This window comes from Octopus bimaculoides, chromosome 24 (assembly GCF_046866305.1).
Source record: "Octopus bimaculoides isolate indiv1 chromosome 24, ASM4686630v1, whole genome shotgun sequence".
NCBI lineage: Eukaryota > Metazoa > Mollusca > Cephalopoda > Octopoda > Octopodidae > Octopus > Octopus bimaculoides.
The window spans coordinates 25,185,373-25,207,641 of record NC_142951.1 but is presented as its reverse complement, the minus strand read 5'-3'; the positions used below and the strand labels follow the sequence as shown (position 1 = coordinate 25,207,641).

Sequence of the window (22,269 nt, the reverse complement as noted above, 5' to 3'; positions counted from 1 at the left end):
TAATTTTTGTGTAATCTTTTATAGAATTAAAATATTTTGTTCTAAAATCTACAATGTTACCATTCTTTTACAAATTTATACAACACTATATATATATATATTTATATATTATATACTGTGAAACTTAATTTAATTTTAATTTTTGATAAATTGAATTTAATTGAGTTTTTACCTGTAAATTTGGATTTTTATCTCAAATATTATTATCATTATATATATATATATATATATATATATATATATATATTATTTATATAGATAGGGTGATAAATTGAATATTAATTCAATTTAAAACCAAGTGGCCTAGCATATAAAAAAATCTGAAAATTCAGAAAAAATTGTACTACACATGTATAAGGGATGACCACTAGGTGGACATCTAATATGCTAGAAAGAGGTCATCAACGACCCAGCCACAAACATTATTTTTCTTTGTGGTTGGGTCGTTGATGACCTCTTTCTAGCATATTGGATGTCCACCTAGTGGTCATCCCTTATACACACACACACACACATACACACACACATATATATATATAAAATTTAAAGCAGTTTGAGTTGGTTCTATGCTACTTCAGGTTTTGCAGGCCCTTAATGGGGCCCGATTCGTTCAGGCTTTTGGAATGCCAAGTTCAACATTCCAAAAGCCTGAAGGAGTCTAGAGCCCATTAGGAACCTGAAAAACTTAAAGTAGCATGGATCCAAATCAAGCTGTTTTAAATAATATGCGTAATTCCTACTAAATGTGTTGGTGCCTTTTTTTTTTCATTTATCCGTATATTTGATATATATATATATATAAATATATATATAGTTGCCATAGTTTTAGTTTATACCTAACTAGACTCACATTCTTTATCATGATGCTTGTATTTCTCATAAGTATAAATTTTGTATCTGGAATTAAGTGGTTGAATTCTTGATTCTAAAAAGAACATGCAATCTTTCAGCTATGCATAAGTTACATTTCTTAGATCCATTCACATATGTCATAGAGTTTTCTACAAATCTCCTCTTGAATGCATGTGGTGTGCAGTTGTCTTCAAACCACTATGTGACTAGCCAACTTTATTTTTGTCAAAGTGCCAGAAAAAAGACTGGTGGTTTACATAACATCTTTTAGAATTGCCTTCACATAAACTGATATAATTTTTCTCTTCGGTTACTTTATGCTGAAGCATTTGTGTGACTGGTCAAGTGGGCAAGCTTCAAGTTCTTGACTGTTACAGTGGGGAGAGGGCTCTCAGTGGGGCTTATGAATAGTATGTTCTTTATATTGGGGCAGCAGCTGTATGATATTTTTATTGAGCATCTATTAAAAGTCTTGTATTCCTGGTTTATGGTAAGGTTTATAAAAGCAGGAGTTTAGATCCAAGGAAACATCCAAAAAATTAACTTTGGACAGATTACAGTTCTATATTTAAGAGATGAGGAATTATGTACATTATTTACATTTGATGGATATTTGTCCTCATCTTGTTTGTTGTTAACACAACGTTTCAGCTGATATACCTTCCATCCTTCATCAAGAACTTGGGTTCTCATTCCTAAGATATTTTTCGATGTTATTATTATTATTATTCAGGTCACTGTTTGGAATCAAACTCAGAATCTTGGAGTTAATAGCATGCACTCTTAACCTCTATGCCCCATATGCCCATGGGCAATTAAGGAGTGAATTTTAGTGCTTATAAATCTAAAGAATTAAGATGAGGACAAATATCTGTCAAATGTAAATAATGTAAATATTGGACAATCGACTAAAGGTATTGATGAGTTCTTTTCATAAATTTATCAGGAGTGTGACCATCACAATCATGAGATATTCTCAAACCATCGTCCTAGTATAGGCCAATATCATGGGATGAGAACTTGGATGTCAGTGTATTTAATATAAAGAAACCTACAAGATCACATGTCCATACTCATACAATCCCATTGATACATTGGACAATTCATCTGTATTGGATTTTTTAGCTCATGCTGAGTCCTTACTAAATTGAAGGATTTTTCTCACACACATTATAAAGTCTATGTCTATGTGGTCTATATTAGGGTGGCGAGCTAGCAGAAACGTTAGCATGTCAGGCGAAATTACGCCGAGGTCGACTTTGCCTTTCATCCTTTCGGGGTCGATAAATTAAGTACCAGTTACGCAATGGGGTCGATGTAATCGACTTAATCCCTTTGTCTGTTCTTGTTTGTCCCCTCTATGTTTATCCCCTTGTGGGCAATAAAGAAATTAGCATATGTTTTTTTGTGAAATTAAGCGCCTTATTGGACAATAATCTCAATATAGAGGGATAAAAATCTACAATGTCAAACTGTAGATCTAGCCCTATGCTTATCCATTGAATTTTTAAACCAATCTGTTATAGTGTTATATTAACCCATTACTGTAGCTTAACAGTCTTCCTTATTCTGATATTTATATTTCTTAGTTTGTTTTTTTTAATACTAAACCAATTTCAGTTCTCACTGGGTTTAAAAATCTACATGTTGGCTTATAAGTGAAATTAGGTTTGTGAACTTTTAGAGCAATGAAAGCTTCCCCGTGTTGCTAATCTGTCAGCAATTTTGCCATGTTTAGATAAGAATTTTGCCTCATTATTAAAGCGTTAAGTTTCTTATATTTTGTGGAAATGGTGTCATTCAGTAACTTATTATATAGGTCATTGGTGGCTTCATAATAATTATTAGTCTTATCAGAAAACATGATCTTGTTTTTAGAGCTTCTAAAGCTTCTAGTATCAGATTTAGTTTGGCTTGAAAAGGGTTATCGAATCTTAATTTGGAAACTAAATTCAGGAATAGAGATATTATTATTCGTCCTATTTTTTGGACTGCCATGTTGGCTTGGCAATAACTATTAAATTCAGGAAGTTTGCTTTTATCCTGGGTGGCGGTACTTACATAGCTTTAATGCTCTTTGGCAGTAGGAGATAGCAGAACATGAAAAAACAAGGCCTTCCATCTCATTTGTCTTGTGAGATCTTCAACTTTCTCCAGAAGCATCTTGAGATACAAGTTATTCGGTGGTGTTAGCATATTCTTAACCCTCCATTAGTGCTGTTGAATATTAAAACATCGTCATTGCAGTGGGGTGTGATTTACCCCAAGTATTTCATTTTATTTCTTATTAGTTTAATAATTATTTATTGTGAGTTTTTGTTTCTCAGAAGACATTCTAATCTTACAGACAGACAATTTCATGTATTGGACAAATGAAAAAGAAATGGAAAATTCCTAAGGCAGGCAAACAAAAAAAGCAGACATTTTATTTGGTAAATCATTTGGTGTTTACTATCTAGTCCTTGCCACTGCTTGCATTCTTGTCCTCATCATGCTCACCATAGCAGTGAACACAAACCATGAATGAATGACCCAAACAGATGGGTTTCAACCATTTCTAACAACTATTCTTTGTCTGTCAGTCCTTTGACCTGGGGCACAATGTGCATCTTTGTTGAGAACTTCTATGACAGTGTGTTGGAGGTAATTCCTTTTACAACAGTAAAAACAATGTAAACTAACTAACAAATCTCCAACACAAACTTCACTTGACTCCAAACTCTGAACTCAATCAGATTGTTACTATTTATACTTTACTCGGACCAGTCTGTCTCTCGCAAGGGGGCTTCATAACTCTCATCACAACATCACCCCTTTTGAGACTTTGTTTATTGTAAGAAAATGAAATTTTTTTTTTTTTTTTTCTTTCCAGCACCTTTCCCTCCTTTTTCTTTTTTTTAGCTGTTGTATCTTAATTGATACCTGACTTTTAAGGTGGTTATTGTTCATTGCACATATCACTTTTTCTTTTCGTTGTACTAAGCACTCTTGTTAGCATTCTTGTTTTCTTGGGTTTTTTTGGGGGGGTTTTTTTTTTCAAATTTCATATCTTTTTCATTTAGGTATTGAGTTTTTTGGGAAATATGAAATTACAGTATTGTTCATGCTCCAGTGGAACTAATTTTCACTATAGTAATCTCACTTTTTGTTCGTCCGACCATGAATTGGAATCTTGCTTAAAAATCTCTTCATACTTTCTGTAGTATACCCTTCTCTGGGTTATAACTGAATTCATTAATCGAGTTCGAAACTCCATCTGGCAGAAACGAACTTACCTCATTTTTGGACTTCTTTCAATATAACTCCAATAATTGTTGTTGTTGTAGTTGTTGCTGTTATAGTTGCTTCTGCAACTCTTGTTGTTGCTCTTATTGTTGCTTTTACAACTGTACTATGAAAGCTAATAGGTCTTCCATTATCTAACAAGTTGTATCACAAAACAAAATTGTTAAATAACTTATGTGAGCTCCGAAACCCTCATTGCCAGATTTTATAATGTAATTTGTTATGTACAATAAATAAGATAACCAGACAACAGTAAAAACAATGTAACAAACTAACAAATCTCTTTACAAACTAACAATCAATATTCCTTGTGAACTAACCAAACTGACACCTTCTGACTTCACTGTGAACTAACACAAACTTCACTCGACTCCAAACTCACTCAGATCGTTACTATTTATATTTTACTTGGACCAGTCTATTTCTTGCAAGGGGTGTTGTAACTCTCATCACAACAGTGAGAAATAAATAATTTTTCCTGTATTATATTTTCTTCTTTTTCTTTCTTTAATTTTCAGTTACACATCTGTTGACGAACCACAGAAGTCAGTGTTCTCACAGTCATTGAATATTGGTGCTCTTTTGTGTAAGTTTATGCTCCTTGACTCTCTTGCTCTTTATTTTCCTTTCTCACAATTCTTGAGACCCTCATTATTCAACATTATATTAAGAAATACACTGGCTGTGTCATATGCATCACACTCATTAAGGTGTTTTATACATACACACAAACATATTTATATACACATACATATATCTACATATATATATACATATACATAATTATATGTATGCATACATCATCATCATCATCATCATCGTTTAACGTCCGCTTTCCATGCTAGCATGGGTTGGACGATTTGACTGAGGACTGGTGAAACCGGATGGCAACACCAGGCTCCAGTCTGATTTGGCAGAGTTTCTACAGCTGGATGCCCTTCCTAACGCCAACCACTCAGAGAGTGTAGTGGGTGCTTTTACGTGTCACCCGCACGAAAACGGCCACGCTCGAAATGGTGTATTTTATGTGCCACCCGCACAAGCCAGTCCAGGGGCACTGGCAACGATCTCGCTCGAAAATCCTACAGGAGCCAGTCAGGCGGTACTGGCAACGGCCACGCTCAAAATGGTGCATCTCATGTGCCACCCGCACAAGAACCAGTCCAGGGGCACTGGCAACGATCTTACTTGGCTTGCCGGGTCTTCTCACGCACAGCACATTTCCAAAGGTCTCGGTCATACACACACATATATTTACCATCATCATAATCAGCATCGTTTAACGTCCACCTTCCATGCTGACATGGAGGGATCAGTTTGATAAGTGCCAGCCAGGCAGAAACCTGCACCAGACTTCTGTAACTATTTTGGCAAGATTTTTACAGCTGGATGCCCTTTCTGACACCAACCACTCAGCAAAGTAGACTTAGTGCTTTTTACATTAATCGATTTAATTTACCATATTTTTCACTGATTTACGTATATATCTATTATCCATTATTATTATATTTGCTTCATCTCTGGGACCTATTATTTCACACTATTAGAGCTTAGTAAAAAAAAATGTCATGTATTTATTTTTTATTTTCTAAGTTTTATGTTTCTTATTCATCTATTTCCAATGAGAATACACTTTCATTAACACTGCAAATTTTAAAGTTTTAATTAATACTATGGGCATCTATTTCTAGCACCATTGTCACCAGGCAAACCCTAAATTTCCCCTCACCTCTAGTCATGTCTCATGCACACTCTAATTGGAGCTATAATTCAAGACCTTCGTTATCTTTTACAACCATTGCATTACCATCCTAAACTCTTCTCTCTCGCTCTCGCCATCTAATGATTATAGTCAACACTGGTGGTCAGCCATAGGACGAAAATATCTGACATCTCCTATTTGTCATCCCTGATCTTTCTGTATTTCTATATTCATCCACTAACCAATTTCGACAAACATACCATCACTATATAGACTAGTATATATCTACTCTAGTGCAGCTACGATTTTCTCTTTCCTTCACACTGTGTGGTAAGAAGCTTGCTTCCTAACCACATGGTTCCAGAACCTGAGAGGGGAATATGTTGAATAAAATCATAATTAAATGATCCTCCTGTATTTCCTTTTACTCAAAGCCAGGAACTTTTCAGCATCCTTTGTATTTAAAGCCCTTACCATGATAAGGGGTGGATAAAAGGGTGATGATGGTTAGGCATATCGAAAATATGTTGAGGCGAATTGAAAATAATAATGAGCTGACAGTAGAGTGCAGTATATTTGATGTATTGCAGCTTTGAGTGAAATAACATTCAATTCTGGGTTTCATTCCTGCTATGTTCAGTTTAGTTTTTCGTACTCTCTTACTCTTTTATTTGTTTCATTCATTTGACTGTGGCCATGCTGGAGCACCGCCTTTAGTCAAATAGATCGACTCCAGTACTTATTCTTTGTAAGTCTAGTACTTATTCTATCAGTTTCTTTTGCCGAACCACTAAGTTGTGGGGGACGTAAACACACCAGCATCGGTTGTCAAGTGATGGTGGGGAGACAAACACAGAGACACAAACACACACACACACACATATATACAACAGGCTTCATTCAGTTTCCGTCTACAAGGTTTCCACTCACATGGTTTTGGTCAGCCCAAGGCTATAGTAGAAGACATTTGCCCAAGGTGCCAAACAGTGGGACTGAACCCAGAACCATGTGGTTGAGATGCTTTTTCAAATAATTTTTCTAACATAGGACAACAAAACGAAGCTGCTATGGCAACTAAATAGATTTTATGAAATGTCTCAAAAGACAAACATGTTTAACCCTTTTCAGATTATTCTGTTAAATGTAATGCTTATATAATCAAATTGTTTTGAATTAATCATGCAAAGACATCGTAGTATAGAAATTTTGAGGATGTGATTGCTTATTCTTAAAATGATATTGTAGGATAAGTGTGCAAAGCCAGATCTGGCCAGTTTGAACATAAAATAGGTAGAATATTTGGGCTGGATATGGCCGGTTTAAATGCAAAAGGGTTAAAAGTTTATGATGAAAAAATTTCTATTTAAACTTTTTGTTACAATTTTGTGTATTTTGATGAGTTTTTTTCTTCTCTTTCGTTTTATTCTTTTAATTTCATCTATTGAAATATTTCCTTTCCTCACCATTCAACTTTTTTTTTAAATCTTTTTTAGTGGGTCTCAATGCTTATATTCGTTTCTTACAAGTTAAAGCCTGTTACGAAAATTTATCAGCAAATGAGAAACGCCTTAACAAGGCTGGCCTTGTACTTGGTCTCATCTCAGCTTTTGGTCTCAGTATGGTTGGCAATTTCCATGTGAGTATGTTACAGTATTATCAAAATTGTTATTTTCCCCTAATCACCATTGTTAATTACATTCTTGAAATATTTTCTGAATTTGCTGATTTTTGTTTTTACAATGTAGTGAAGCAAAAAGAAAGAAAATGTTATTTGTTTTAAAAGTTGAAAGTTCTTATTTTATTAATTCTGTTTATTGAAATATTTCAATTTATAATCATTCACACTTCATATTTTTCAGCAAGTTTCATTGCTTTATTTCCATTTTTTATAAGTTAAATTTTGTTACATTGATATAATTATTACAGAAAGATATCTCAATATGATTGGTTTTATATTTAGTAGAAGCAGGGTGCTGGAAAATTCCTGGCTTTGGGTAAAAGAAAATACTGGAGGATCAGTTAATTATGTTTCAACATATTCCCCTCTCAAATTCACTCACTGTAAAAGAACTCAGAAGGCCTTTTGTGATACCCTAAAAGCCAGGGATTTTCAGCACCCCTTCCTATGCCCAATACCTTGGGGAAGTATTGTCTACAATAGCTTGAAACCAACCAAAGCCTTGTGAATGGATTTAATGGACAGAAACTGAAAGAAGCCCAAGAAATATTGTTCATTTCCAGTTTTCCATTGAAAAACATGTCTGTCCATAGGAAATGTTACTTTGCCTGGAAAAATGTAAGGATTGGCAACAGAAAAGGCATCCAGCCATAGAAAATCTGCCTTGACAATTTCTGTCTGACCCATACAAGCATGGAAAAATGGACATTAAATGATGATGGTGTTGATGATGTTAAGGAGGAGTAGGATGAGGTTATTGTTGTTTAGCATTCTGTAAGTGAAAACATATTGATAAATAGGCATTGTCTAGGCAGTGACTTTTTTGAAGACCATTGGTAGTCATTTCTTTCAGACTGAGGCAATATAAGACAGAAAAATATTCATATTAGGAGAAACAAAACACTTAGGTCTATTATTCAGATGTAACTTCTACTATTTAGTTGCTCGACCTGCTAAACCTAGTAGCCAAATTATGCCTTATTATCTTTAAAAAAGAACATCATTTTCGAGAATGTAACCCTGATACACTGTCCCTGAAAACAAGATGGAATGATTGCGACTGGAATGTCTTTGATCTGCTGGTCTATTTAATGTTAGCTGACTTTGAGCTAAATGATGCAGAGAATGCCATCTGCAAGAAAATCAACAGTTCAATAGAAATTTGATCATCATAGTAAGGAAAAGACAAATTAGCTTAACAGCTGATACTACTTTAAACAAAAAGGCTGCATTCGGGCGGAATCATCAGCACACTGGGCAAAATGCTTATCAGTATTTCATCTGCCGCTTACGTTCTGAGTTCAAATTCTGCTGAGGTTGACTTTGCCTTTCATCCTTTCAGGGTGGATAAAATAAGTACCAGTTATGCACTAGAGTTGATGTAATTGACTTATTCTCTACCCCAAAATTGCTGGCCTTTTTCAAAAAATTTGAAACCAGTATCATTTCAAACGTTCCAGTAATAAGGGAGACAACTTCAGATATGTTTTAGTCTTATTTGACCTCCTCAGTGAAAAATTAACTTTACTGTTCTTGCCAAAGTTGCAATGAGTTTACATCAGTGAATAGATGTATAATATCGTGCACCAGTAGATATGATAAATTAGCATATTCAAAATGAAATATTATTGTAGTTGATTACTCAGAATGGCTAACCAATCAATTAAAAACCAAATGTTAAGTCAGAATGAACATATTTAATTCAGAATATAAAATTGGAAATAGTAATTTAGTGAAGAAACAAAAGAGCATTGAACTCAGTGACTCATAAAATTGCCCTTGAGGAATTTCACTGTATTCTTGAACAACACAGGTTATTGAACTAGTTTTCAAAAACATAGAGAGATTTGTACCAATCCAACTCTATAGTTGAATGACTTGTGATAGGAAGTTATTCAAGTTGAAATGTTAACAATTAAATACTAATTCACTCTATGTCAACATGTGAGTGAGGGGAGGAAAATTTTGAAATTATGTCATTGAAATTTTTTCTAAATTCTTTAAAATATTGATTTTTTTTTCTTCTTTTTTTTACATTTTAGGCAAGACACGCTAAAGTCCCGCATTATTTTGGTGCATTTTTAGCCTTTGCTATAGGCTCTGTCTACTGCTGGGTACAAAATTTCCTAACTAGCAAGGATACCTCTGTTTGTATCAAACGACTTCGTTTCATCATCAGTGTTCTGGTTTCAATTTTACTAATTACTTGTATCCTTATTTGCTTTACAATTATAAATCAAAATATTGTTTCTCATATTTTTTTATTCTATTAGCAAACATTTTCCTTTATTTAGCCCTTTAGCATTTAAACAGGCCATATCCACCATAACCAACCAAAATATTCTACTTGCTTTATGTGCAATTTAACCAGATCAGGCATCTTACATCTATACTACAGGGTGTCCACAAGGTCTGGGTACATGGAGTAAATAAAATCATAACATAAACAATTAAATATAAGAAATAATAATTTCTTAAAGTTTGTATTAATCTCCATGTGGGTACATGGAGTAAATAAGATCATAACATAAACAATTAAATATAAGAAATAATAATTTCTTAAAGTTTGTATTAATCTCCATGTGGGTACATGGAGTAAATAAAATCATAACATAAACAATTAAATATAAGAAATAATAATTTCTTAAAGTTTGTATTAATCTCCATGTGGGTACATGGAGTAAATAAGATCATAACATAAACAATTAAATATAAGAAATAATAATTTCTTAAAGTTTGTATTAATCTCCATGTGGGTACATGGAGTAAATAAAATCATAACATAAACAATTAAATATAAGAAACAATAATTTCTTAAAGTATGTGTTAATCCCCATGTGGGTACATGGAGTAAATAAAATCATAACATAAACAATTAAATATAAGAAACAATATTTCGTATGTGTATTTCGTGTGCAAGATTCTTGATGTGGATATGTGTGTTGAAAGAAATACAATTAAATATCAGATAAGATAGAGACTTTGGACTTGGTTTTGGTTTCCTTTCTGTTATTTTTTGTTTTCTTCATAAATGCATCTTTTTTATTTATGTTCACGTTCTGTATTTTATGTGTGAACAACATATGCAACCATGGGTAAACTATAAACTATATACTGTTTATAAATTAATAAAGGACTGAACCAGTGCGTGTGTTTATTACCGGCATAATGCCTCTCCCAAGGTTTAATTGTATAAGAAACAATAATTTCTGAAAGTATGTGTTAATCCCCATGTACCCAGACTTTGTGGCAGAATCATTAGCACACTAGGAAAAATGCTTAGTGGCACTTTGTCCATCTTTACGTTCTGAGTTCAAATTCTGCCAAGGTCGGCTGCTTTTCATCCTTTTGGGGTTGATAAAAATGTATCAGTTGAGCTCTGGGGTTGATTCAATTGACTTAGCCTCTTCTCAAAAATTGCTGACCTTGTGCCAAAAAAATTAAAAACCAATATGGTGAAAATAATAATCATTTTTAATTTAATTGCTACTCTATTATATAGACTATCTGCATTGAAAATATGGTATACTAATGGGAAGGTAACCAAACTTTTATTTGTAAAAACATAACAAATATGTAAAATTTCATTTCTATTTCAGGATGTCTTACTAAACAACTTATGTTTAGTAGCTTACTATTCAAGTTTCTTTTATAGTTATGTATCTGATTCCAAAATTCTCCTCCTGAAAACAATAAAACCTGAATTGATAAATACTGAACTAAAAGTTATTAAACTAGAAAATGTGAAATAAAGGTCTTTTAAGCTATTCCTAAATTTGGATTTCTTAATGTTCCTTGAAAATTTCAAAAAAATAAATTCATAATTTATGTCAAGCAGCCATGTTTTCCAGATATGTTATCAAACTAGAAAATATATAAAACCAGCAGAAAGTTTTAAAAGTTTAGATTCTACATTAACCCATTACCTCCCATAATTCTATTAACTGGAATTTTTTTTATGAAACTTAGATTTCTAGCATAAAACAGCCTCAGAAACACGCTGGAATGATCAAAATAACATTTCAAAATACCATTTTAAATAGAAATAAGCGAGATATTGAGTGAAAAATTAGCAAACCTCATTTGAATATCAGAGAAATATTGTTGTTGTTGGCACTCCGTCGCTTACGACGTCAAGGGTTCCAGTTGATCCAATCAACGGAACAGCCTGCTTGTGAAATTAATGTGCAAGTGGCTGAGCACTCCACAGACACATGTACCCTTGACGTAGTTCTCAGGGATATTCAGCGTGACACAGTGTGACAAGGCTGACCCTTTGAATTACAGGTACAACAGAAACAGGAAGAAAGAGAGAGAAAGTTGTGGTGAAAGAGTACAGCAGGGTTCGCCACCATCCCCTGCCTGAGCCTCATGGAGCTTTAGGTGTTTTTTCGCTCAATAAACACTCACAATGCCCAGTCTGGGAATCGAAACCACGGTCTTATGACCGCGAATCTGCTGCCCTAACCACTGGGCCATTGCGCCTCCATCAGAGAAATATACCTAGTAGATATAGCAAAAAGGTTAGATATGTGTAAATATTGACAGATAATTACGAAATTTGTAATTTTTAAGTGATCTCATATGAGATCACTGGTAGGTAATGGATTAAGATACAAAGAATTCTTTAACAGATTTATTCTAGTGTGTAATTATTAACTTAAAGACTTTTAAGCTGCAAAACTCTTTCCTCATTCATTTCTGTATCATATAAATTTCCTTTTGTTGAATACATTTTCATTTTACCTTAACTAACTCCAGTTATAATAACAGTAATATATTACAAGCGAAATAAATATCAAGGTTCAAAATATGTAAGTATTTAAACATTCCTTATTACATCTCTCATTTGGCAATATCATGTGAATTGACTTTTATATCACATGAGGAGAACCTAAAGAGACAAAATATGTAGAACAGGATTTGAAATGTAATTATTTTATATTGTTTATATTTCAGGATGGTCATTTATTTATTCTTTTATTCTTTTACTTGTTTCAGTCATTTGATTGCGGCCATGCTGGAGCACCGCCTTTAGTCATACAAATAAAAAACTGATACAAATAAAAGAAAAGAAAACATTTTATTGTGTCTGAGGAGAGTCATTCTCTTTTAGTGCCTCATTAATTTAACACACTCACCGGTCTGATTTCCACTCATTTACTTATTTATTTTCACTAAAATTTTCGTTGTGTTTTGCAACCTTTCCAATAGTCATTAACTCTGTCCGTTATCAGAATCAGTGAGTGTGTTAAATTAATAAAGCACTAAAAGAATGACTCTCCCCAGACACAATAAAATATGCTTCAACACACGAATTCACATAAAGAATCTTGCAAACCAAATACAAAAACGAAATGAAAGAAAATATATTTACCAGACATCAGTTACTGGTCATCGATTTTCTAATTAAATCATTAATATGTTGTGTTGGCACTCCGTCACTTACGACGTCGAGGGTTCCAGTTGATCCGATCAACAGAACAGCCTGCTTGTGAAATTAACGTGCAAGTGGCTGAGCATTCCACAGACACGTGTACCCTTAACATAGTTCTCGGGAATATTCAGCGTGACACAGTGTGACAAGGCTGACCCTTTGAATTACAGGCACAACAGAAACAGGAAGTAAGAGTGAGAGAAAGCTGTGGTAAAAGAGTACAGCAGGGTTCGCCACCATCCCCTGCTGGAGCCTTGTGGAGCTTTAGGTGTTTTCGCTCAATAAACACTCACAACACCCGGTCTGGGAATCGAAATCGCGATCCTATGACCGCGAGTCCGCTGCCCTAACCACTAGGCCATTGCGCCTCCACCATTAATATGTAAATAATAAGTATATATCAGCATATTCTAACTTATAAAACTCATGATGCAAATAGGAAGTCTTTTGATCAGCAGTTATTTCTAAGATGCAACTAAACTCTATTTCTTGCACAGAAGACTACTTAGTTCCAGTTTCAACTCCTAAGCAACAACACCATTTGAACTGCAGTTTTATGCAATTCAGGATTTGACTACAGCTGTAGATATTCTTGATGTAGGACTTTAAGAGTTAACTTTCTTACTTTCATTGATATGCATCTAAAAGATTACTTCTATCATGAAAACATTTTAATACTTATAACTTTGTCCTTCACTGTTTGAATGACTGTTTTTATCTGTGGAAATCATTGTGAGTGTATTTAGCTTTTGCTGATCCACAGTCCTCATCAGGAAACATTTTATTCTGTTTAATATTAAAAAGTAACTTTCAGTCTGTAATGTCATAAGAATTGTGAAGAGGAGTATTTTTAATCAATTTCGTAATTGCACTAAGATCATCATTGAAATCTTTTCCAAATTAACTTCATCAAATCAATTAACTTGCAATAATTATGCATATTAAATTTATTATAGAATTTTCAGAATTCATTTCAAGTGACTTATTGTATTCTTTTATAATTTTTTTCTACCTTCTATCATGAAAACATTTTAATACTTATAACTTTCTCATTTTAGCCAAAGTGTTGGCAGTTGTCCATCTTTTGTCATATAAAAATAGTTCCCCCTTATAACAGCATCAAACTTTCTAAATTCCTTTCCTTACCATTACTGTTATTCACTTACAACACTAGGCTCATTTTCTTTTATGATTTGTGAAATACAACAGACTTTTGATCTCTTCTAGTTGACCCTATTTTTCAGGTGTGAGGGATAAAGATGGGGTTCGGGGTTTAACATTTAATTCTTGAATATTTTCATAATTGTTAATGGGAGGAAGTAAAAAGTCAAAATTAATAAACATTGTTTGTCAACAGTGACACAATGCCACACATTCTTCTAGGGAGGATACTGTTGATTAAATGAACCCTGGTTCTTGACTCATATGAAAGAATAAAAGTTGAACTTAGTAAGAATTGAACTCATAGGCGCAGGAGTGGCTGTGTGGTAAGTAGCTTGCTTACCAACCACATGGTTCCAGGTTCAGTCCCACTGCATGGCACCTTGGGCAAGTGTCTTCTACTATAGCCTCGGGCCAACCAAAGCCTTGTGAGTGGATTTGGTAGACGGAAACTGAAAGAAGCCCGTCGTATATATGTGTATGTATATATATATATATATATATATATATATATATATATATATATATATATATATATATATATATATGTGTGTGTGTGTGTGTGCGTGTTTGTGTGTCTGTGTTTGTCCCCCCCACCATCGCTTGACAACCGATGCTGGTGTGTTTACGTCCCTGTAACTTAGCGGTTCGGCAAAAAGAGACCGATAGAATAAGTACTAGGCGTCCAAAGAATAAGTCCTGGGGTCGATTTGCTCGACTAAAGGCGGTGCTCCAGCATGGCCGCAGTGAAGTGACTGAAACACGTAAAAGAGTAAAGAGTATATAAAGGAGCAGAAGTAAATACCACAAGTCATTTTGTCTGACACCTTAATGATTCTACCAACCTCCCTCTCTTCCCATCATCATCGTCATTTTAAAGTCTGCTTTTCTATGCTTGCTTGGATTGGATGAATTTTATTGAGGTGGATTTCCTATGACTGGATCCTTTTCCTGTTGCCAACCCTCGTGTTTTCAAGCAAGGTAATATTTCTCCATAGCCAGAGACTGATAGAATAAGTACCAAGCTAAAAAGTAAAAATATGTACTGGGGTCGATTCATTTGACTAAAAATTCTACAAGGTGGTGCCCCAGCATGGCCACAGTTTAATGACTGAAACAAGTAAAAGTTAAAAGATAAAGCATCCATTTTCAATACTGGTATGGATCGGATGGTTAGACTGGATCCAGTGAGCCAAAAGGCTGCATCATAACCGATAAGACTGTCAAGTATGAAAGGTGTGTCAGGGACACGATCTGTCCCTGATATACCTTTCCTTCACAATCCATCTTCACACCTTGCTCGTCGCTCCTCCTGGGTTCACCAGTTACAGTATTTCTTTTTCTTTGTACCCTCACAAACCTACCTACAGACAATGTGTACCTGTTGAATCTGTTCCCTCAACATATCATCCTGTCACCCATTACCTTCACTTGGGTTTATAGGTTTACTCAGTCAACACCCACACACACACCTGCTCTCCTTTTGCAATCTTGTGAACTTATTCACCCATTTACACTTTGCAATCCTTTGTTCCACTTCACTTACACATACCTTACTCTAACTTACTCTAACATGAGTATAACCCTCCTACCATCATATTTTCACCATCTTCTCTCTCCAACTGATGTAGGCATGTATTCCTTCTACTGCAAAACATCTCTTTCTGCCCATCTATTCATACCCTAACATTTCCTTGCCTTCCCCTCACCCCACCTCAGTTGACGGGGTGGTGGGGGGGGGTCTTGTCTTGCAAGTCGCTTGGTGACCTCACTGCTGCTGGTACCAGGAAAAAAAGCACCCTGTACGCTCTGTAGAGTGGTTTGCATTTGGAAGGGCATCCAGCTGTAGAAACCCTGCCAAATCAGACAGTAGGGCTTGGTACATTCTTCTGACTTGCCAGCTCCTGTCAAACCATCCAACCCATGCCAGTATGGAAAGAGGACATTAGATGATGATGATGTCAAAACAAGGAAACACAAGCATACACACCCCCACACTCACACACATGATTCTGTAAACTATGAGAAAAATGGTAGTCTGAAGGAGCCAGGTCGGGAGAATAAGGTGGATGAGGAATTTTTTCCCAACCAAGCTCTTCGATCTTCTGTGATGTGATCTTTGCAGTGTGGGGTCACGCATTGTCCTGATGAAACATCACTCCTTTTCAATTCACTAAAGCGGGTCTTTTTTTCTTCAAAACTTGGTTCAAATGCTCTAATTGCTGACAGTAGACTTGAGCATTGATTGTTGCATTAGATGGTAACAATTCAAAGTGAATTACTCCTTTGCAATCCCACCAGATAGAGAGAAGAACCTTTTTCCCCATGAAGTTCCCTTCTCAGTTGTGGTTGAGCTTTTTCCCTTTTACCAAACCACTGTTCATGACATTTAACATTTCAATAGAAGATCCATTTTTCGTCACCAGTCACAAGTCTATCCAAAAAGAGTGAAATGAGTTCGCAAGAAAGGAGAGAAGAGCAAATGTCAACTCGGGATTTGCGGTTGCTTTCGGACAATTCATGAGGCACCCATTTTCCAAGTTTAGGAACCTTTCCGAATTTTGTCAGTGAACAGGTCAGTGTCTCAAAGCGACGAAAATATTTTGGCAAATTAAATTTAAATGTTGAAGTGAATCTAATAGTTTTTGTGTGGTTTTAAATGGTTTATAAACACCTTCCATGCTGCAATTGTTTTTGTTTCAGCACACTATCTCAGATCGGGTCACTTGCTATGCAAGTACATCTCCGTAATATATATATATATATATATATATATATATATATATATATATATATGAGTATTTAGAAGAGAATTTTCTTTGTTACATGTTATTGATGATCTGTATAACTTGAATATTTCAGACTGTTCATAAAGGAGTCTATCTCACATCAACATGCAGTGAATGGCTACTTGCCTTGATGATTCTTATCTATGTTGGAACGTTCTTCCATGATTTTCGACATGTACAGTTCAAGTTTCCTAGCACAATCTATAAGGTATGTTATAGAACAAAATTACACTTTAATAAAAAATTTATTTTGTTTCGCATAACTCTCATTCCAGATATAAATGCATGTTTTTAAGAATTGTAGCTAGCTAAGCATTAACATACTTAATGTAATATGCAGAAAAAAATCTAATTAAAAATAATTATCAGTGAGAAACGGACATTAACATAATGATTAATATTAATTTTAATCATTTCAGTATGTTGGCCTGCTCGTGAAATTAACGTGCAAGTGGCTGAGCACTCCACAGACACGTGTACCCTTAACGTAGTTCTCGGGGATATTCAGCGTGACACAGTGTGACAAGGCTGACCCTTTGAATTACAGGCATAACAGAAACAGGAAGTGAGAGTGAGAGAAAGTTGTGGTGGAAGAGTACAGCAGGGTTCGCCACCACCACCTGCCAGAACCTCGTGGAGCTTTAGGTGTTTTCGCTCAATTAACACTCACAACGTCCGGTCTGGGAATCGAAACCGCGATCCTATGACTGCGAGTCTGCTGCCCTAACCACTGGGCCATTGCGCCTCCACTGGTACACAATACCTCACAGTAAATACAATATGTCACACCTAGAACACAGATGATCAAATCTTAGAACCTAACCCAAACAAAGTGCTGGACATTTTATATTTATTTAGATTTGGTATTTGATCTGTCACCCACCTCCATTCCTCAGAACATAACTGCCAGTACTTCACAACAACAATAGTAATAACAAAAATAACTACAAAATTGCCATTGCTTCTATCACTAGGTGCAAGTATGTGTTAATTAGAAGTTCGCTTTGCAACTACATGGTTTGGGTTCAGTCTGTTTGCAACTTGGGCGAGTGTATCCCCAAATTGACCAAATTCAGTAGATAGAAACAATGGAAGACAGTTGGAGAGACTGTTCCTGTTCTTGAGTCAAAGACTTAATAACTCACCAAATTTAATGTCACCACCTGACTCTCGGGTGTCTATAACTGAGTCTGCAACATTATAAGTAGCTGTGCCAAGTGTCTAAGTTAAGGATAACTTCTTCTCTTCCTCCCATCAATCTCAGAGGTCTTTAAAATAGAGTTATGGATGCTGCACTTCCTCTGCTGACCCAGTCATATTCAAAATCGAAATAGTTGGTTGGATATCATTTGACTTTTGATGTATTTCATTCAGGCTTCACTCATTACAAGTTGTCGTTTAATCCCAAAGTTTGAAATTCTCTTAAAAATATCTAACAAGCAACAAACTAAATAAATAAATGAATAAACAACACTAGAACAAATAAAAAATAAAAATGGTAAAAAATTTCTTAATATTTTGCAATGTTGGATGAAATCACAAACCATTTATCTTAAGTAGAAAAGTTGAAACACCTCACTTGATTTAAATTCATAAACTGTCTAAAAAAAACCTTTGAAATTGTTGAGCAAAGGGAAGTAATTTATCATATTAATGTAATAAAGTTTCTCAATCGTGGGGTTATTGATTAATAATTTTTGGTTTTCTCTTTTCTAGGAAGCTGATGCTTGTCATCATGAAATGGTTTAATCTGGAGCAACTAGGGGTTAATGTGAATACTGTTTCTTTAACTGTGAAAATTGTGCCTTCCTTATATCATGAAGAAAACTTATAAAGGAAGGGAAAAAATATTTTTTCCATCTAATATCCTTTCTATCAGACTGAATGACAAATGAGTAAGAAATTAAAACTTACAAAGAAGAAAACAGAACGAGATTGCAACCACCAAACAAAACGATTTAATTATTCAGAACTAAGTCAAAAAGCTTATTTAATATAGGAGAGTATTGTAGTTCGCTTGAAGCATTGTGTATTGTTTGTAAAGAATAAAAAGTTTTGAATGGTACAACAATGCACTATAGAACAAAAAATGGACTATATACCTGTTGTAATTTGGTTATCTATAGTCCGATGATATTTCGGAATTGAAGATCTGAAGAAGGAATTGTAATTCCGAAATATCATCGGACTATAGATAACCAAACTACAACAGGTATATAGTCCATTTTTTGTTCTATAGTGCATCGTTGTACCATTCTAAACTTCTTATTTAATATACTTTAAATCTTTTTATAACTTTATACTGAGAGATATTTTACAATTTCAGTTTGGTTTAAGGTAATTTCCTATTTGATGTTTGTAAAATCATAGTGATCCAAAAAGTTTATTGCAATTAAACATTTCATAAAATCATAAGTGGTACACACTATGAACAGCAAGTAAGAGTTGTGGGGAAAATGGTAGACTTAGTTTGAATAGAGTTTTGCCCTGGACACATGTGGGAATTCCTCAACAATCCATAGTGGGCCCACCAAGCAAGACAAGTCGCTGAATCTAACAAAGATGAAGCCAGTGTCATAACTGTTTGCCTTTTGATAAGTATCTGCTGATCTTTAAGTATTTTGTTGAGATTCACAATAGAATGAGGAACAGCAGGGCATCCATGAGACATGCTAATCAAGCTGAAATGAAATTGAAACTAAAACAAATTCGATTTTACAAACGTCAAATATGAAATTATCTGGTTTTATTCTGAAACTCTTAGTATCTTTTTTTAGATACCTATATTTCTTCCAGTTAATTAATTAAAGTGTTGTTTTACATTTTAACTCATAGATATTATTTAAATCAATTACTGATTATTTAAATCAATCACTGATTATTTAAATCAGTTACTGATTATTTAAATCAATTACTGATTATTTAAATCAATTACTGGTTATTTAAATCGTTTACTAATTATGTTCTCTAAAAGTTTTGATATATCAGAACACAATAAACATATTTCCATTCAGTAAATAAATAATTTTGAAAATATTTGCAAAGCTTTCCCGCAATATAGTTTTGTCAGAAAGAATAAGCATTATAGAGAAGAAAGATAAGTAAAAATAAAAACAATAACAATAACAAAAAGAAATTCAGTTGGAATTAATTAATAAAAGAGACCAAATGGCAGGGCATGGCTTCAATTCTTATGGGTGCTACTTCAGAAAATGTTTAAGAATTGCGTAGGAGTGGCTGTGTGGTAAGTAGCTTCCTTACCAACCACATGGTCCCGGGTTCAGTCCCACTGCGTGGCATCTTGGGCAAGTGTCTTCTACTATAGCCTCGGGCCGACCAAAGCCTTGTGAGTGGATTTGGTAGATGGAAACTGAAAGAAGCCCGTCGTATATATGTATATGTATATATATATGTGTGTGTCTGTGTTTGTCCCCCCAACATCGCTTGACAACTGATGCTGGTGTGTTTATATCCCCGTAACTTAGCGGTTCGGCAAAAGAGACCGATAGAATAAGTACTAGGCTTCCAAAGAATAAGTCCTGGGGTCGATTTGCTCGACTAAAGGCGGTGCTCCAGCATGGCCACAGTCAAAAGACTGAAACAAGTAAAATAAAATATTCTATGTGGTATGAAGGTTGCTTCCTAACCACATGCATCCAGGTTCAGTTCCACTGCACAGCACCTTGAGCAAGTGTCTACTATACTATAGCCACAGGCCAACCAAAACCTTGTGAGTGGATTTGATAGATGGAAACTGAAAGAAGCCCATTGTATATGTGTGTGTATACATATATGTGTGTGTGTGTATACCCAACTGCTGACGCTTGACAGCCAGTGTTGGTTTGTTTATGTCCCTATGATTTAGCAGGTTCTGCAAAAGAGCCTGATAGAATAAGTGCCAAACTTAAGAAACATGCATTAGGGCTCCAATTTATTCAATGAAACCCTTCAAGACAGTGCCTTGGCATGGTCTCTGTCCAATGACTGAAACAAGTAAAAGATAAAGGATATAACAAATCTTAAAAGTATGATAAAAATAATAATAAAATTTTTTTAAATAAATTCATTCTTGTTTTGGGTGAAAAGGTCAATAACTTTGTCCTTCACTGTTTGAATGACTGTTTTTATCTGTGGAAATCATTGTGAGTGTATTTAGCTTTTGCTGATCCACAGTTCTCATCAAGAAACATTTTATTCTGTTTAATATTAAAAAGTAACTTTCAGTCTGTAATGTCATAAGAATTGTGAAGAGGAGTATTTTTAATCAATTTTGTAATTGCACTAAGATCATCATTGAAATTTTTTCCAAATTAACTTCATCAAATCAATTAACTTGCAATAATTATGCATATTAAATTTATTATAGAATTTTCAGAATTCATTTCAAGTGACTTATTGCATTCTTTTATAATTTTTTTATGCCTTATTCTAAAGAGTAAAGGTTGTGCCTTTAACCCTTTTTTAGGGGTTTCAGTGAGAGGAAAGGGGGAAATTCTCTTCAGACAAGAAACCCACAAAGAAATATTCCTATGGCAGAATAGGCTCTGTTAAAGACAACCAAAGGCCATAGTATGGTGTTAAACTTGGTGACAAATTAAGAGCAAGAAGATTTACCCACTCCTAACAAGCTTCCCCAAAGTTTCCATCTACCATATTTTACTCACAGTGCTTTAACCCTTTAGCATTCAGATTATCTATCAAATGTAATCCTTATTTATACACATTTTTTTTTTTAAATTAAGCATTTTTTAAATCTCACAGATTTGAGCTTTCAGTGATATTATTGTTTAATTTTACACTGACATTGTAGGGTAGGTGTGAAAGGCAGGACCTGGCCAGTTTGAACGTATAACAGGAAATACATTTTGGCTGGTTTAAATGCTAAAGAATTAATGTTTAATCAGTTGAAGGCAATGTTTGAAGATGCTTGATTGAAGCGCCATGCAGTGGGATGGAACTTGAAATCACACAGTTTGGAAACTGTGTTTAGCTTCTTAACTATACTTTTTTGGTACAGTTTATTAACTCAAACTTTATTGTACAATGTTTTTCATGTTTTTAAAAAGTATTGTTTTTTTCCTTCTTAAACTAAAATATTTTATAAAAGATCGTTCGCTTTTATATTTTTGATTATAGAAATCTCCCAAATGAAAATTTCAACTAATTTTGACTAACTCCTTTTTTATATGCATAGCAAACACTGCCACCAAATTTGATCTGACTAGTATATATGTTGGTTTTCTTGTTACATTGCACTGAATAAATCACATATTTAATGTTGTCATAAATTTAACATGTCAAAAATCAATGAATATCATTAAAAAAAAACTCATGTGTTGCAAATAAATCTTATTTTAAGGGGAAA

At 34.3% G+C, this 22,269-nt stretch overlaps 1 protein-coding gene across 2 annotated transcripts in view; it reads left to right on the top strand.

Annotated features, from left to right (window-relative positions):
* The window catches only part of LOC106882305 (DNA damage-regulated autophagy modulator protein 1), a 46,610-nt gene extending 24,341 nt beyond the window's left edge, over positions 1 to 22,269 (top strand). For both annotated transcript variants that reach the window (XM_089340937.1, XM_089340938.1), the window contains exons 5-10: positions 4,656 to 4,723; positions 7,333 to 7,475; positions 9,560 to 9,725; positions 12,279 to 12,331; positions 16,978 to 17,112; positions 18,621 to 22,269. In XM_089340937.1, coding sequence (XP_089197063.1) covers positions 4,656 to 4,723; positions 7,333 to 7,475; positions 9,560 to 9,725; positions 12,279 to 12,331; positions 16,978 to 17,112; positions 18,621 to 18,653 — 598 coding nt within the window. In that variant the 3' untranslated portion in view covers positions 18,654 to 22,269. The remainder of the gene's footprint in view (positions 1 to 4,655; positions 4,724 to 7,332; positions 7,476 to 9,559; positions 9,726 to 12,278; positions 12,332 to 16,977; positions 17,113 to 18,620) is intronic.